The sequence below is a fragment of the Sorghum bicolor genome, chromosome 4 (genome assembly GCF_000003195.3).
Source record: "Sorghum bicolor cultivar BTx623 chromosome 4, Sorghum_bicolor_NCBIv3, whole genome shotgun sequence".
Lineage (NCBI taxonomy): Eukaryota > Viridiplantae > Streptophyta > Magnoliopsida > Poales > Poaceae > Sorghum > Sorghum bicolor.
The window spans coordinates 1,186,655-1,203,228 of NC_012873.2; the positions used below are offsets into that span (position 1 = coordinate 1,186,655).

Sequence of the window (16,574 nt, forward strand, 5' to 3'; positions counted from 1 at the left end):
GGCCCAGGTGTAGGATCTCTGGTAGTCTAGGATGGCCTAGGGGGGGGGGGGTGAATATGCCTATCAACTCAAAACTTCAACTTTTATCAGTCTCACCAGGCAGGGTGACACTGTCGGCCTCTCACAGAGACTGACTGAAATATAATCAAGAAGTACTTTGGGAAATTTAGATCAGGTAAATTTTCCAGCTCCCTGCAAATTAGTAATCAATAGAACCACCACTACAACCTGTGGAAGTATCACCACGAGATAGGTCGGGCTCAAACCCTAATACAGCTCAACAGCACAAGTAAGCAAAGAGTAAATCAGCACACAAGGATTTATCCCGTGTGGTTCAGCGGTCGCCACACAAGGCTGCATTTATGCACATTGTTGAGGTGCCCGCACTAGGACCGACTTGCCACAAAGGCTTGTCCTTCCCTTGTTCTCCAACAAGAGTGTTATCTCTTCAGGGAGGGTTGATTTCTTAGCTGCAAGATGAACTTAGAAACTTCCCTTGGCTGCCACACAAGTTGGCAAGCTCTAGGACGATGCCTAGCCGGCTAGGAGTAAGTTCCAAGAGTAACAAACCCTAGGACCACCGGAGAATCAGTGGATCTACTCTCCAATCAAAGTTTGCTGCCTTTTCTCTCAAGGAATGATGGTGGAAATCAAGGATTTGCTTGAGAGCTTTGAGGAGCAACAATGGAGGGGAGAGAGAGGTGAGCACTGGTGTTCCGTAACGGTTGGGATGAAGGAAGACGACGTGAGTGGCTCAGATAACTGTTACGGTCAAGTGGGAAGGGTATTTATACCCTAGTCTTCCATCGGCTAGAATAAGAGCGGCACTGCCGCCCTAGCCAGTCCAGCCAAGGAACAGAGTTAAAAACATGCTGGATTGGCTGAGGGTTGAGGATGTAGAAGTAGACTTGAGCATCTTGTTCAACATTTGATCAACAGACCTAGAGTCCCTCTTAGTAGTACGACTTTTGCTATAGTCAAAATTAAACAAGAACAAATTTAAACCTTCAAGAAGCTTTAGGAAAGCCTTCCTTTCAGATTGGGAACCTCCGACTTGTTCAACATCCTTCTTTAATAATTTCCTGCTTGTCATCTCACCAAAGCTCATTAGTCCTCTAATTCGGTGGTCATCAACACCAAAACCCACAATGGGCTTGATCGCACTTAGAACGAGAAGGTATCAAAGGCTGCTAGGATCGTTCTGATAACTTCCATGTCCTCTTTGACCGGGTATCATCTGCATACATAGATGTTCTCCATTTTGCTCCATTTTTCAGACTGACTTAATCCACAACTGAACATTTGGAATGACTACGATCAGACTGTCATGATATTTTCTTTTCTGCATGGTGCCAACAACTATAAATGTTGTTTATTTTGCTCTGCAAGCTGAAACTGGCCTGAATCTAGCATGCTTATGCGGTACTCCTCCATGTCTCTATTTGTAATAATGAAACAGAAATAAGAGATTCTTCGTCTAGCGTAGTGAACATGGCATTTCTCTGTCAGACTCCATACCAATCTCTTGAAAACTTCTGCAGGCAACACTCCAAGCCTTGGCTCTAGCAAAATTTATTATATTTATAGATGGACATGGACGACATGATCTGAATGCCACCACACCAAGTGAGCAGCAGAGAGAGCCCTCCCAAGTCGCAGCTTCTGAAGAAACACTCGCTGTTAACCGTATCACTACTTCGACACTTTCATCTGCACTCGTCTCTGCAACACTTTCATGCTGTTGCAAAACGAACGGTCCTCTCTTCCTGTGGCTCTATTATTCTAGCTACTGCAGGGAGAGGGAGGATGAGAAGGATGGAAGGGAAGAGAGCTGTAGCTGCTACTCTCTACTGCATGCTCATCATGGCTGCAGCAGCAGGTGACCGGGTTATTCCCAGGGTTCTGTGAGTGTTTCGGCGACTGCTACCATGGCTGCAGGGGAGGGCCACGCCCACCCTCGGTGGTTCTGCACAGACAAGTGCGTGGAGACCTGTAGTATAGCCGTCATGGCTGACGAGGCGAGGCGCATGCTGCTATGGTCGGTGGTGCTGCCGTGCCGATTGCTCCGAGATCACTGACTGTAATAAGCTAGGCGCTTATTGCAGCAACCTTTGCATTCATGGTTCATACAACCAGTTTTGTACTCGTTGACTTGTTGTACAGACATGCATGTATGCATTGTGCTTCTAAAATGGTTACATTACGCTCATGGAACTCATGCATGTCTGTACAAGATAGAGGATAGAGGACAAGGCTTTCATAATCTCTTTTCCTTCCATTCAACTCCCCTCCCTATCCCCTACTTCCTCAGAAGTTCTGTGCTTCTGTGTTTCTATGTTGGTGTGTGTGTGTGTGTGTCAACAAACAACAACAACATGTTGTTGGTGCTGCAGTGTAACTTCTGTCACTCATATACCTTCTGTAACTTCTGTAACCGCTACAACTTGTTAGCCGTTTGGGGCTAAAAAAATTTTACAGGTGGGGATCGCCTCCCCCCGTCGACCCTAAAAAAAAGGTTACATTTTGATGAATTGGTAGGGACAACTGATCCCATTGCTGCTGCAGCTTGTGTTGATGATTGCACCGAGAACTGGAACCCATACAAGAACAAAATTACACTTGACAAGTAGTGGTGGTTCGTGAAATGCCAATCAACCTCAAATCCTGTTCAAATTTGCCAGACTGACTGATTTGACATGAAAGGAGAACCAAACTTCCTGATATAGCTAGCATGTCGATTTAGTTTCAAAGAACCAAACAAATAAATGATCATTTTTATTCATCCATCCAATCAAGCAGCTTGATTCATACACACTAATTTGTTTTTCTCCAGACTTGGGCCTGGTGGGAGACACTCTCCAGTGCCCTACTTCTGAATTCCCTAGTTACTTACCTGCTGACATGGGTTGAAAAAATAGCAGATCGGCTACCATGGTTTGTTTCTGTCTTATCAGACATCCCGGTTTATCTACTGATAGCTATGAGAATGTGCCTAAATGGGTGATCAAAGCAATTGATAAAATCAGAAGATCCTTTATAGAACCAACAATTATTGCATCGGTAAAGCTCAACACAATGTTTAGTAGCGAGCCAATGCAACAATTATTAATACAACCATTTACTAAAAATATAACAGAGTGTTATTTTTTGAAATTTGTTACTATATATTACTGTAAATATCACGCTTAATTAATTAAACATCCAATTATTGCATTACGCTCATGCATGGAACTCTCTCTATCTGTTACTCTCAGCTCTCAGTTAAGCCAGTCAGATGCATGCATGCATGCATCAGTTGTTGTTGATCTTGGCTGCAGTTGGTGCAAAGGCACCGAGGTTCTTGGTGCAGTCAGCCACACACGCCTCGGCATCCCCAGCCATGGCTGAAACCCAACATGAAATTCACAGCAAGCAGTCAGATCGATTTCATTCATTCAGAGGAAGAAGATTATCGAACTTTATGCATGCATGTCTGTCAGATTGTCAAGAAGCAGGAAAGGAAGCTTTCTAGTAGCTAGCTAGTTGGGCTCACCGTCAGCGATCTGCATGGAGCCGCAGAAGCCCATGAGGCAGATGTGGCGGCAGTCGGCGGGGACCGTATTCGCCGGAGCCGGCGGCAGCATCCGGTTGACGCAGTCCTGAAAGCAGTTGGCGTTGCAGGGGTAGCGCCCGGTGGTCTTCCTGCATTCGGTGTAGCAGTTCCGGTAACAGCGGCAGAACTTGGACAGGCCCGTCACCTGCTGCTGCTGGGCTGACAGCACCAGCAACATGAGCACGCAGCACGCAACCCTGCTCTTCTTCCCCTCCATTCTTCTCGATCTTCTCCCAAAGGCGAAGCGCTGCATGCATCATATTATTATAAGTAACCAGAGATGAATTATTACATATAGTTCAGACTTCAGAGATATGAAAAAAAAAGGAGGCAACTGATGGGAAGAGTTTTACACACTGGCGATGAAATGTGGGTACCTCGTACCTTCAGCTGAAGGAACTGAAGAAGTGATGAGCTAGAGTAGACTGCTAGAGAGGTAGCTAGCCTGTGTTCTTGCTATGCATGTTGCCGCTCGATCGTGTGCGTATATATAGGCTGAGTCTGAGAGCGAGAGGAGCTGATGAGACGTGTGTGATTCTGCCACTCGTTTTGTTTGTGTGTGTTCAACTGATCTGAACCCATAATTCCTGCAGAAGTTTTGCGCCAAGAAAGATTAGTACGTAAACTGAATTTGTCCGTGTGTGCATCATCTCCAGAACCAGAAGTAGCTGTTCATATCCATTTCCTATCTAGAGACGGTTACAATATGCTGCATGCACAGAGATCAACCTCGTGAGTCAATGGCATGCCTATATATATATGTGAAAAGATGTCGAGATGGTGTGGACTGCACGGCATCCATGCACGAAAGAAGAACGCTAGCAGCGTGTGTGCAAGCGCAAGCTTATTGTTCAGCTTTGCTTGTGTCCATGTGCACTAGTTACTTAGAGTAGCTAGAGACCTAGAATGCTAGACTAGACATGCTTATATATGTTAATGGTAATTTAGTAATTCATTTATTTCCTGTTGGACATGCATGCAGAGCTTTTTTTTTTAAAAAAAAGGCAAGAGCTTTGTCATATATTCATCAATTAAGAAGGAAATAGAGTTTTATGTATAACGGCACCTATATATTGCCCAATAGCATGGGTCATAGGGCCAAAACACAAAAAAGCCACATCACACACTTGTTTTAATCTGTGATACACATGGCCTTACATCTCTGAATAATATCGCCCTTTGCTAGATAGACGTCCTATTCTGCTGTTTTATGTTTATTTTCAAAAATCCTCTAGTTTCTTTTGTTCCTTAATTAGGTTCTGCGTTCTTGCTTGGGTATCGTGCACGCCAAACACTCCCACCAGTCGGCTAGGCATTGAGAATCTTATTGGAGCAGCTGGACATCAATGTTTTCCCAGGATAACACCTTGCTCCAGATGGCTTTAGCAAAAGGGCATAGCAAGAAAAAGGTGCAGCCCTGTTGATGTTTGATCCTGTGTAAAATTTAACAGATTTATTCTCAGGGTGAATGGCAAAATTCTTGATTGTTACATGTGAATCGACATGGTAGCTTAAGTTCAGGATTCATCATAAACAAAAGGCAATTGACTGCCTACCAGATTGAGAGACTCTCTGTTTCCTTGTCTGCTGGTATATTAGTGTATACATGCATGGATTTGTATTGTACACCTTGAATTGCTGAAGACGTGGCAGAAATGTTGAAGACACCGCGGACCCAGGAATCCAGGATGCATGCCCAATGTCGGCTGCAAGCCATGTCACACACTTGTTTTACCCTGTGATACACATGGCTTACGTCTCTGAATAATATCCCCCTTTGCTAGATAGGCGTCCTGTTCTGCCATTTTATGTTCATTTTTGAAAATCCTCTAGTTTCTTTGTTCCTTAATTAGGTTCTGTGTTCTTGCTTGGGTATATCATGCACGCCAAACACTCCCACCAGTCGGCTAGGCATTGAGGATCTTACTGGGGCAGCTGGACATCAATGTTTTTCCACGATAACACCTTGCTCTAGACGGCTTTAGCAAAGGGGCATAGCAAGAAAAGGTGCAGCCCTGTTGTGCAGTCTGCAACGATGTTTGATCCTGTGTAAAATTTAACAGATTTATTCTCAGGGTGAATGGCAAAATTCTTGATTGTTACATGTGAATCGACATGCATGGTAGCTCAGGTTCAGTATTCATCATAAACAAAAGGCAATGGACTGCCTACCACTCTACCAGATTGCGAGACTCTCCGTTTCCTTGTCTGGTGTATTAGTGTATACATGCATGGATTTGTATTGTACACCTTGAATTGCTGAAGACGTGGCAGAAATGTTGAAGACGCCGCGGACCCAGGAATCCAGGATGCGTGCCCAATGTCGGCAAAGAACGAAGTAGTAGAGGGTTCAAAATTTCGGCGAAATTTCGCCGAAATTTCGCGAATTTCGGTAATTTCGGTGGTGGCCGAAAGAAAATTCCGAAATTTTATTATATACTAATACATGTGTTATTGTTTATATTGCATATTCTTCTATTCAATAGATGTGTAATCATAAATCATATTGATATTTGTTTAGATCTAATTTTTTAAAAAATAAAAGCATACTTCATGTGATAGTCTCTAAAAAAATTTCGGCGAAATTCGGTAATTTCGGTGGTGGCCGAAATTTTTGCGATAACGAAATTAAAAACCTTGAGTAGTCGTATTGCTGCTAACTGGTATGCTCTGCCGTCCCATGCCATTTGCTGCATGGGAGGACAATGAAATGAAAATCCAACAAGCTACCACATGACACACAATAGATGCAGTTGGATGAAAACGTTCGGTCGTTCGCTTTGCTTGTACTTTTTACTGACCAAGCCATACAGCATTTCAGACGGACATATTGGCTACAGCTTTAGGTCTAGTAAATTAGAAGCAATAAACAGATAGGGATTTTTTTGAAATATTATTATTTAAATAAATAATTGTACATTTAGGTGTTACTTTTACCAAATAGTAAATCTAGCATCTTATCGGCAATTGAATGGTCGGACTCACCCCCGGCCAATTGGGCCTATGCGACAGGGCTTCACCACCTACGGACATCTTTCGAACTTGCTTGTCCTTTTTTTGCAGCTCGTTGAAATCAATTTGCATGCCGACTTGTTTATCCTATTGCTACTAATCCAAACCCCAAGAGGCTTATTTTACGGGTATGCTATTCTAATATGATCTAATATGGTGTACTAAATTTTTTTACTATTTCTCCTGTTTGGATGCCCTGAGATGGGCCAGGAATTCCTTGATTTAATAGGGCTTCTCCCTTTGATGGGCTATGATAATGATATGGCAAGCAATTTCCACAATCTGAAATGGCAGCCCACCACAAATTCGTGGCCCAAAACTGAGAACCCACGCTGAGCTGTGTCGCTCCTGAGCGCCGCCGTCCGCCTGACTCGCTCGCGGCTCGCGTATCCGTGGAGGCTAGGGGTGCTCAAGCTGCGGCTGCAGGACCCCGGAGGCTGGTGAGCTATCCGTTGACGACGAAGACCAATTTGTGCTCCTATGCGTGTATCGCTCACTGCGAAGGTAATGGCATCGGTGTTAACTGCTAAGTGCTAATGGATACAGGGAGTTTGTTTTTTATCCTTCTGATGATTGTTGCAAAGTTGCAAGCAAAAGGTGCTTTTTCATTGAAATTTGAACCCAACTAACTCATATAATGGATTTGATCATTCAGACTGTCAGAGCCTCTGGTATGCAAGCAAAATGTGCCTTTTTCAGAGCATAGTTGAAGAGGGTGAGGAGGATTTTTTTTTTTTTTCATTTCTTCTTCCAATACCATTGCTGCATAGGTTAAGGGCCGTCCCTGCAAGGGAGGAACCTCGTGATGATGATGATTTGGGCCATAGCATTTCTTAGGCGTCCAACTTTTATCGAGCGCCATAAACTGTTGTTTCCCTACTCGCCTGAACGCCGGCGCCCGTCGCCGGTGACGAGGAAGATGAACAGTAAACTGGTGGAAAACTCACGCGATACACAGTGGAACACGCGAATTGGTGCCGCTAGAATGAGCAGCGTTTTCTGGACTTTATTGATCATATTAATAGAGGATTACAACTGAAACAAAGCGGTCACAAAAGACCACGACGCTGCATCGCCCTCGATCCGCCATAGCCGCGCCATCCCACGACTTAGACCGAGAATTCTGCCTCCACTACGACCGGGCGCGCGCCACGTTCTCCTACAGACCCGTGCCATCCCACAGGTGAGATCGAGCGAGCGCCACTCACTAACTGAAAACGAAAAAGGCGGACAGGCCCTGCATGAACGCAGCATGCATCAAGCCATGACGCTCCCGACTCGGTAAACGTCGGGCACAAGCTAAACTTAGCTACAACCGAGATACAAGGAGCATGGTGAGCCTGGATTATCCAACATAAACTACTATTGCTTTAGTTCATTTACATTACCCCCAAAAACAAATTTTGTTACCATTCTTGGCAACTTTGATAAATCTGCATTCTCACATTCAGAGCAGGCTTTTGGTTTCTGAACATAGTGAAATTAACTGTTCCCTGCCTCACAATGCCCACAGTATACTGTTTGATATTTCTTTCGTTGCACATGCTGAACAGCTGAACATTCTCCTCTTGTGTTAATTCTCCTCTTTCAGACTGACTGCACAACTGAAAATCTGAAAAATGACTCAAATTTGAGTGCTGCACAGCAGCAGCCAACAGCCAATAGGTGTCCAACCTGGGCAACATATTTATAGGTTCAGACACTTAACCAGCCAATTTCCTTGTGTGCATTTCCAACAAAATGCATGCTTCTGGTAGCGTGCTGAGCCATTGTTGCCGTCTAGCTTTTCCTGGATCGGCACTAGGAATAATAATCCTTTTTTATTGGACATTTGCATGTTCGCTGGTGTCAGTGTCACTATATTTTTCTTTTCTGGACACGGTGAGATGCATGCTGCCAACAGCTACAAATGTTTATCTTGCTCCAGAAGCTGAAATTAGCCTGAATCAGCCATGTTTGTGCCGTACTTCTCCCTGTCTATTTGTAATAAAACAGAAATGAGAGATTCTTTGTCTGGCAGAGTGAGCATGGCATCTCTCTCTCGAAAGCTTCTGCAAGAATGTACACTAACAACTTGTTAGTGTACAAGGCTCCAAGCCTTGGCTCCAGCGATGTATATTTATAAATGGACGACATGGTCTGAATGCCACCACACAAAGTGAACAGTAGACATCACAGAAGTCAGAATCTCCTCAGGTTCAGCTCTGAAGAAACACTCGCTGGTAACCAGTAAGCATCTCACCATTTCAACTTCCCCTGCATTTACTTTCATCTGCAACACTTTCATGCTGCTGCAAAACGAATGGTCGTCCTCTTGAACTGCATGGCTCTACTCTGCTACTGCAGCAGGGAGAGGGAGGAGAGAAGGATGGAAGGGAAGAGAGCTGCAGCTGCTACTCTCTACTGCATGTTCATCATGCTGTCAGTGTTAGGCCAGCAGCAGCAGGTGGCCGGGTTCTGTGGGTGCTTCAGGGACTGCTACCATGACTGCAGGGAGGGCCACCGCCACCCTGGGTGGTTCTGCACACTCGAGTGTGTGGAGACCTGTGCCGCCGCCGTCTCCGACGAGGTGCACGGTGCCACGGTAGGTACTGCTGCCGGCTGCTCCAAGATCTGCCTCACCACCTCCATCTGCGGCGTTGCCCAGACCACTGATGGTAAGTAAGAAGGCACTTGCTCACAGCTTACTACAGCAACCTTGCATTCATGATTCATGCAACCATGGCCAATTTTGTATTCTTCGTCGTTGTAGAGACCTGCATTCTGCTTCTAAAATTGCTTCATTTTGAGTTGTCAGGGTCAGCTGATGCCGGTGCTACTGCAGCTTGTGTTGTTGATTGCACCGAGAACTGGAACCCATACAAGAACAAGCACACTTGACAAGTGGTGGTGGCTCGTGAAATGTCAATGAACTAATGAGGTGGATCATGCTGGACTTGTTCGCCGATAGTCTGAATGTTCTGCTGGCCACCATAATACATTCTATATAATTCTCTTCTGTCTATAGTACTAGAGTAAATGTTTCATTAGCATATTAACGAACCTAATACTATTTTAGTTGGACTACATACACTTTTTTGTGGTTGAAACTGTGTAATTATCACGTACTACTAGACTACTAGTAGCTGAAGCAGGTGACAACTCTGAATATCTCCTTCCGTGACAATCATATATATATGGTGGATCCTCAAGCATGTAGGCTTCTAGTAGCATGTGATTTCGTGAGGCATTGTTGTTGGGAAGGAAAAACAGAAATATAGAAGCAACCATGCAAAGTGGAAGAGTTATGTCAGTGCAGTGTAATGGTCGATTGTTGAGCAATGATACACAATAATAAGATAAAATAAGTTGGTTGCTGCTTATATTTTCATATCTTATTCAGTTCTGTCGATTTATTTCCATGTCCGTCCAGCTCTCTACTAATTTTCATCCTCAAAGACATGAACATAGTAGTATCTTATCTCACAATTACGAATTAGAGGCTTAACATAGTTATCACGGGATGCACTAGGAAAAAAGTCAAATCACAAAAAAAATCTAATAATAATCCGAAACAGTTGGCCTTTTGGTAGACTTTAACCATCGTCACCAACAATAACACTTTTTTGTCTCATAAAAAATATCCATCCAGTAACTTTATAAATTTACATCCAAATTACCCATCTTTATCCTTATAAAATATAATTCAAAATAAACCATAAATTTATTTATATCTAAATTACCAATCTCTATCAAAATGCAGATATTTTAAAATATATTTATTTTTTAATATTTTTGAGAGACAATGCAAAGTAGTCCTTAAGTTTGTATCCAAATTACCCACATACACCACCATAAAAGTAACATTTTAAACTTGTATATAATTATCCACCTTCGCCATTATAAAAATAAAAATAAACAAAAAATGTTCAAAATTCTTGGAATCTCGGAGACGATATAGATTGCCATTCCCTAACCATCTTTGTTCTATCAAGCTGCAATCTGGCATCTCTGACATTTAATAGAGAGGTCCCACTACTCACTGACCTAACGATTCAAGACTGCAGAGAGCTAGAGACTCTTGATGGGGATTGGCCCATTCTAAAGAGCTTGGCGGTTAAGTATTGTCCGCATCTCAAATGGGAAAATGGAATAGTGTTACAATCATCCCTCAAAGAATTGTGGTTATGGGATTGTGGTTATTTTCCTATGAGGTGCCTGGAGATGAACAATTGCAAACACATAGAGTACATTGCAAGTGACCTTTGGAGCAATAATCTCAAATCACTTGGAAGATTATATATTCTTAACTGTGAGGACCTTGTTTCGATTGGTGCACCAGAAGGGATCACACACATACCACTAGTGCTCATTGCAAACTGTCCAAAGTTGAAGGAAGTACAGCAGCCGCTGCGGAGAGGCCATTGATGGTAGTAGGTTGTAGAATGTATATTTGTGCTATGCCACTAGTTTCATTTTTCTTTCCCGGGGACAGGCAGGTGAGCCATGGAGCTACCCCTCAACGATCACGCTCTTATATATATGTACTGCATGGTTCTACTGGAGGATGAGAAGGGTGGAAGGATAATGGAATGGAAGAGATCTGCAGCTGCTACTCTCTATGCTGTCAGGGGTGAGCATCAGCAGCAGGTGGCCGGGTTCGCAGGGTGTTTCAGCGACTGCTACCATGACTGCAGGGTGGTTCTGCGCAGAGTGCGTGGAGACCTGTACCGTCGTCGTCTCCGAAAAAGTGCACGTCGCCACGTCCTGTGCTGCTCTCGGAGTTCCAGATCACTGCCTCGTTGGGTTCTTGTTTATTCTCATTAATTATTATTCTCATTAATTATCCCATACTCTCAATCTCAACCATGGCTGCTCTGTTTCTTGGAGGGAATATTTAAGGGGTGTTTGGGACTGCTCTACAAACTCTTACTTTTTTAGGTGCTCTTACAACTCCACCTTTTTTCTTCGAACTGAGTGCATGGAGCTGAAACCGTTTAGCTAAAAAACATAGAGCGAAGCTGGAAAAACATGGACATGGAGCAGAGCAGTCCCAAACCCCCTCTTATTGTCAAGAAAATATTTGCGGCATCAACTGAGCTTGCTGTTACTATTAACATACACTTAATTATCCCTGTAACTGGGGAATTAATAGATTATTATATTGCATTGAGCCTTAGGGTCTGATTATATATAGTATATAGGACTAACACCCATGTTCAGTAGGCAATACGGTATTATACAATTCAGTAGTCTGCATATTCCACTAGGTGGGCTAGTCGGCTATGCAGCCCAACTCAGGCCCATATATACATATACACACACGTATGACATGGATCCTCCACTGCTCGATCAATAAAGCTGCGCATTGTAGCTAGAGTATCCCGAAGACACTGAAGAGAATTTTGCAACTTTAATACATCACATCTTCATGGGTTTAGTAATACAGAACATCAACATAGATGAACAACTAATTCTCCAAAATCTAAGGAATAATCCAAAACACTGGGAGAATCAGAGAATGCAGCTTAGCCCTGGAAGACTTCAAACTCTGATACCTTTTTGGTGTTGTCGTGGTAAGTCTTGCCTGGCATGCCATTGCTGCGTGTGTCATTTTTTATATATCTTCCACGGAACGACCATGCATGGTTGGCTGAAGCGCTCTTTTTTGGCAGCACAGACAAAGGCTCCGTTTAGGGTTTAGGGTACTAAATTTTAGTTAGCTAAAATTATTTCAACTACTCATAAGTGACTAGTGGGACTAAACTATTGTAGCTTCTTTTTAGTCAATGTGTTTAGAACTTTAGCTACTAAAATGACTAAAATTTAATTGGCTAAAGTTTAGCAAGGGGAACCAAACTGGGCCAAATTAAAGTTGAACTAGAGCTATTGGAGATGGAGGAGCACACTCTTCTTCTTCCTCCAATTACCACCAGCAGCAGCTCTTGGTGGCAAGGGCATGAACAATGAAGCCGCCTGCTCTCTCCATGCAAGGAGTCTTGTGCCAGCAATGCAAGGGTTTGGTGTTGGGTGGTCCCTGTTGATCGATCGCCTCTGTCTCTGCGCCGCCATCCGTCCACAGCTTGGATTAGCAGTTTTTGGTGATTTGGATTGCTGGATCCATGATTCCTAGTCGAAGTCGTTGAGAGCATCCTCATGGGTTCTCTCATGAAGGTGAAGAGCGTGCTGCTCCCAAGGGGAGGAGGCAGAGGAAGCCATAACGAAATGTGTTTGGGTGAGGCAATGGTTGTTTTATTTACAGTGATGATGGATGATAGATTTTGATTGGTTGGTTGATGAGAATTAAGGTGAAGAGTCGTCGTCTTGTGATGAAATGAGCATGCCAATTAATTAATTGCCAAGTGAGACCAGACCCCCTACTTAGTTCCCGCTGCTTGCTCTAATGGCTGCTCAATTTGTCAGCCATGTACGAACTACAACTACAACTGCATGCGAGCTGTTGCTTCCTCAAAAGCAAGCAAGTCAGCAGACAGAAGAAACCAATCACAGTGAAATTGCAAAAAGCACATAAAATAGTCACCAAGTCAAACAACTCTAGTCAAGAGAAGGCACCATATCATCATCATGTCCCCCAGTATCATTCATTACTTAGTAGTACCAATTAAGTCTACTCCAGAAGCTACAAATAAAGTAGCAACTTAATATGTTCCCTAAACATGTCATAATTATTAGTATCCAATAAGCGACCAATAGATAGTAACACCCAATGTGCAGAAGCCAAGACGCAGAGTGCCATCGCTCACACCATCTTTCCGAGCCTTGAAAAACATGTGTCTACCAGCAACAACGTGATCACCTTGCAATGCCTTTGCACAAACCTCGAGCTGCTCCGCAAAATATTCAACTGATACAACAGAACGTGAAAGCGTGATATTTCTTGCATGACCAACAACAGACACTTTATCGTCGCCAGAATCAAGCAAGATGACTTTTGCACAACTTATGCTGGTGGTACTAGCAGTAAACTTTGCACGGAAACCACTTGGCCAGTCCCCACTGGTGATTCGCAAAGCAATTGTTGCCTCGACCGAAAAAGACATAGAGCCAAGTGCAAACTCCAGTGTGCTAAGCCTGCTATGGTACTCCCTTGTAAGGTGGTACGAGTGAACACCCTCATAGTTGATGTAACTTACGGCTAGAAAACTCAAGCATTCATCATCCGATTCAGTAGTGCCCTTAACTTTCAGATTAACCTCAAAGGTTGCAGGGTCGGACAACATAACAGCACGCGAAGGACCCGTCAGTTTCAAATATGGAACCTATATGCAGCACCATTAAACAAGTGAAACAAGAGGTTATCAGCATATAATAAACAGCATAGAACAACAAAAAACCAGCATTATCAACACAAAATGCATAACAGAAAAAAAAAACATATAAAATTATTCGTTCCATGCATTATTGACAAACAAAAAGACAGCATAATTTTCTGTGTGCATATAATCATGCATGTACCATTCATGAGCTGTACATTTAGGAAATTTGATTTCTAGGAAACAAGGTTCAAACATTCTCAAGATATAGAACTCAGAAGTTAGCGCCAGAAACTATGAGCCACATTTAAAAATTAGACTCAGATCGACATGCCACATTAATTTACAACAGTAGGAGGGATGGAGGGGAGTGAGCAAGGGTCAGGTACAAGTTTGCAGGGGAACTTCCTAGCTAGGGGCTTGCCTTGTATAGCTGACACAACGTGCATGTGCTCCCTGTGTTATCGAACTCCAAATGTGTTGAGAAATTAAGTGTGCCAGTTTGATTAGTAAGTAGTTATTTGCTTCTCTTATTATTACCAAACCCACAAACATGTAGCCGGACAAGAGATTGCAGATAGAGAAATTCACAGTGTGTACTACACAAGTAGTTCTAAAAAACAAATGTGTTGCCACGTATAACATGCTCCATCCTCTTCATGTCAAATAAGCTGCCCCTTGATGAAACTAAATGGATTAATAAGGTAGTTCAGTGTAGGGGAACCACAGACATAGAAACATCCTGGAGGCACACACGCCGCTGTGGTAACAGACAACACACTTTGGGCAGACAGGAAAGATGATGGGGTTAAAAATCACTGCTTCATCAAGCACAGCAAAGCAAGAAGCAACAATCATGACACTGATGGCTAGTAATAAGAAATAATACAAACCTCTTGTGTAAGAATTTGGCAGTTATCTCTCGAGCGATCAAAGATCATATTGCGATTTTGATCAGCACAGTCTCGTATGGCAACCATCCCAAACACATGGAGGGGCCACCGTAAGCCGCCCCTTATCCTTGCGACTTTGACTGAAAAGATCTGCAGCGTAGTCGGTTCGCTAGCCCATTGCGGCCATTTAGGCTTCTTGAACGTGTAACGCTTGTTAGGGATCTTTGCTGCAAGTGGATTTAAACCAAGGGTTAAGAAGCAGTGGCAATACTTAACAACACATAAATATGGTATCTCAGCTATTTATTGGTCAAGCAAGCCCTGATAGACCCTAGCACATATACAGGTGTGTGTGTGTCAAGCAAGTTCTGATAGACGATCCTAGGTAGCACATATACAGGGAATGACTGGATCCTTTACACAAACTTGAAATGTATCCAGAAGAAAGCAAGGAAATCCTTGCCAACTGCAAACTGAGTTGAGGGATGGAACCAAGCATCCATATTACTTGCTATAAGCTTGCTGGGCAAGGGCACCTAGCTAGAAGCTAGGCAAAGGGACGAAAATACGTACCCATCCCCAGTCGGTAAGACTATAGGCCTGTTCGGATCCACATGACTAGTTACTAGTTGGAGCTAAGAATTAGCCCAAATTAGCTGTGGTTGGCTAGCTAGTTGGCTAACAACAAACTGAAGACATGGCTAAAAATCAGTCCACATATTAGCCATTTAGTCCTCCTGTTTCGATGCAATATAGCTAATTTGTAGCTAGCTAGCAATGAGCTCTTATCCAAACAGGCCTTATATGCTATTAAACCATCGAGGCGATACCGCGATAGTACCAATTTTCAAATTAAGGATAGGTTCAAATTAAGGACAGGTTCCAATTTATACAAATTAAAGACAGGTTTACATGGATCTGATCTGAGAGAGAGAGAGAGAGAGAGAGAGAATAACTCACGTACTGGTGTCTTCGAAGCAACCGTTGACGTCGGAAAATATCCTGTTCCAGGTATCCCTAAACTCTCTAGCGTCGGCTTCGTTGTCATTAGCCTCGCCGAGGTAGTAGTCATCTTCCTCCTCTTCTCCCCTCGCCGCCTTTCCCGCTGCTGCGTGAAGCGCCACCATCTCCATCTCATCCTTGGCTTCCGCCCCCAAACGCGCCATAATCCTATCCTCTTCCGGCGAAGGACTAGGAGTAGGCCCACCGTTGGCGGCGGCGACGACCGCTTGGATGGAGGGCGTCTCGTTCGCCATCGCCGACGCCGATCGATCGAATTTCTCGCCCCGCCGATCGATCGAATTCCTCGCCGCCGCCGACCTCTATTGCGGGCGTAGGAAACCTAGGTCGGGTGGTCGATGCGTGTGGTGCTCGGCTTGCCCTTAGCCCCTTACATCCACAGGCCTAGGCCCAACTCGACCTGTTTCCGCCCCCGCTAGGCAAACGAAACAGGTTCTTGCCCGTTTATCGGCGAGGAGGGAGCACGGCGGCGGCCACGAGTTGCGTGCGGACGGAGGAAGACGCAGGGGAGGGCCACCGCGCCGCTAGGGAGGGGCCAGCGTGACGCAAGAAAGCTCACATGCCGCAGGGGAGGTGCCGCCGGTGAGGAACACACCACGAGGAAGGCCACCGGGCGTGGAGGCGTGGAGCTCGCGCCTCGCAGGGCAGGGGAATTCGTGGACATGATCGGGCAGGGGAATTCCCGCGTCGCTGGAGGAGGGGCCGACGGCGGCGGCGGACCTCCCGCTGCGGCCGGGCGGCGAGGAGGGAGCACGTACGGCGTTGCGGGGTCTGGTTTGGCCCAACAGAAGTAGCTTGCTGCTT

General features: G+C 44.4%; 2 protein-coding genes across 2 annotated transcripts; both read right to left on the minus strand.

Annotated features, from left to right (window-relative positions):
* LOC8085215 lies at nt 2,801-4,036 on the minus strand. Its single transcript, XM_002453147.2, has 3 exons — nt 3,977-4,036; nt 3,533-3,839; nt 2,801-3,383 (listed from the first exon to the last, which is right to left on the minus strand). The coding sequence occupies exons 2-3, from the start codon at nt 3,807-3,809 to the stop codon at nt 3,292-3,294; spliced, it is 369 nt and encodes a 122-aa protein (XP_002453192.2). The 5' UTR covers nt 3,810-3,839; nt 3,977-4,036; the 3' UTR covers nt 2,801-3,291.
* LOC8085216 lies at nt 13,120-14,971 on the minus strand. Its single transcript, XM_021460373.1, has 2 exons — nt 14,751-14,971; nt 13,120-13,863 (listed from the first exon to the last, which is right to left on the minus strand). Exons 1-2 carry the CDS (start codon nt 14,835-14,837, stop codon nt 13,273-13,275), a joined length of 678 nt encoding a protein of 225 aa, XP_021316048.1. The 5' UTR covers nt 14,838-14,971; the 3' UTR covers nt 13,120-13,272.

What these genes read in the sequence shown, in the direction of transcription:
- LOC8085215 (XM_002453147.2), bottom strand. Translation starts at nt 3,809, where the DNA reads ATGGAGGGGAAGAAGAGCAGGGTTGCGTGCTGCGTGCTCATGTTGCTG. An exon ending in CTCCATGCAGATCGCTGACG is followed by an intron (nt 3,384 to 3,532) that starts GTGAGCCCAACT and finishes GTTGGGTTTCAG; the next exon opens with CCATGGCTGGGGATGCCGAG.
- LOC8085216 (XM_021460373.1), bottom strand. Translation starts at nt 14,837, where the DNA reads ATGGTTGCCATACGAGACTGTGCTGATCAAAATCGCAATATGATCTTT. An exon ending in GCCAAATTCTTACACAAGAG is followed by an intron (nt 13,864 to 14,750) that starts GTTTGTATTATT and finishes TGCTGCATATAG; the next exon opens with GTTCCATATTTGAAACTGAC.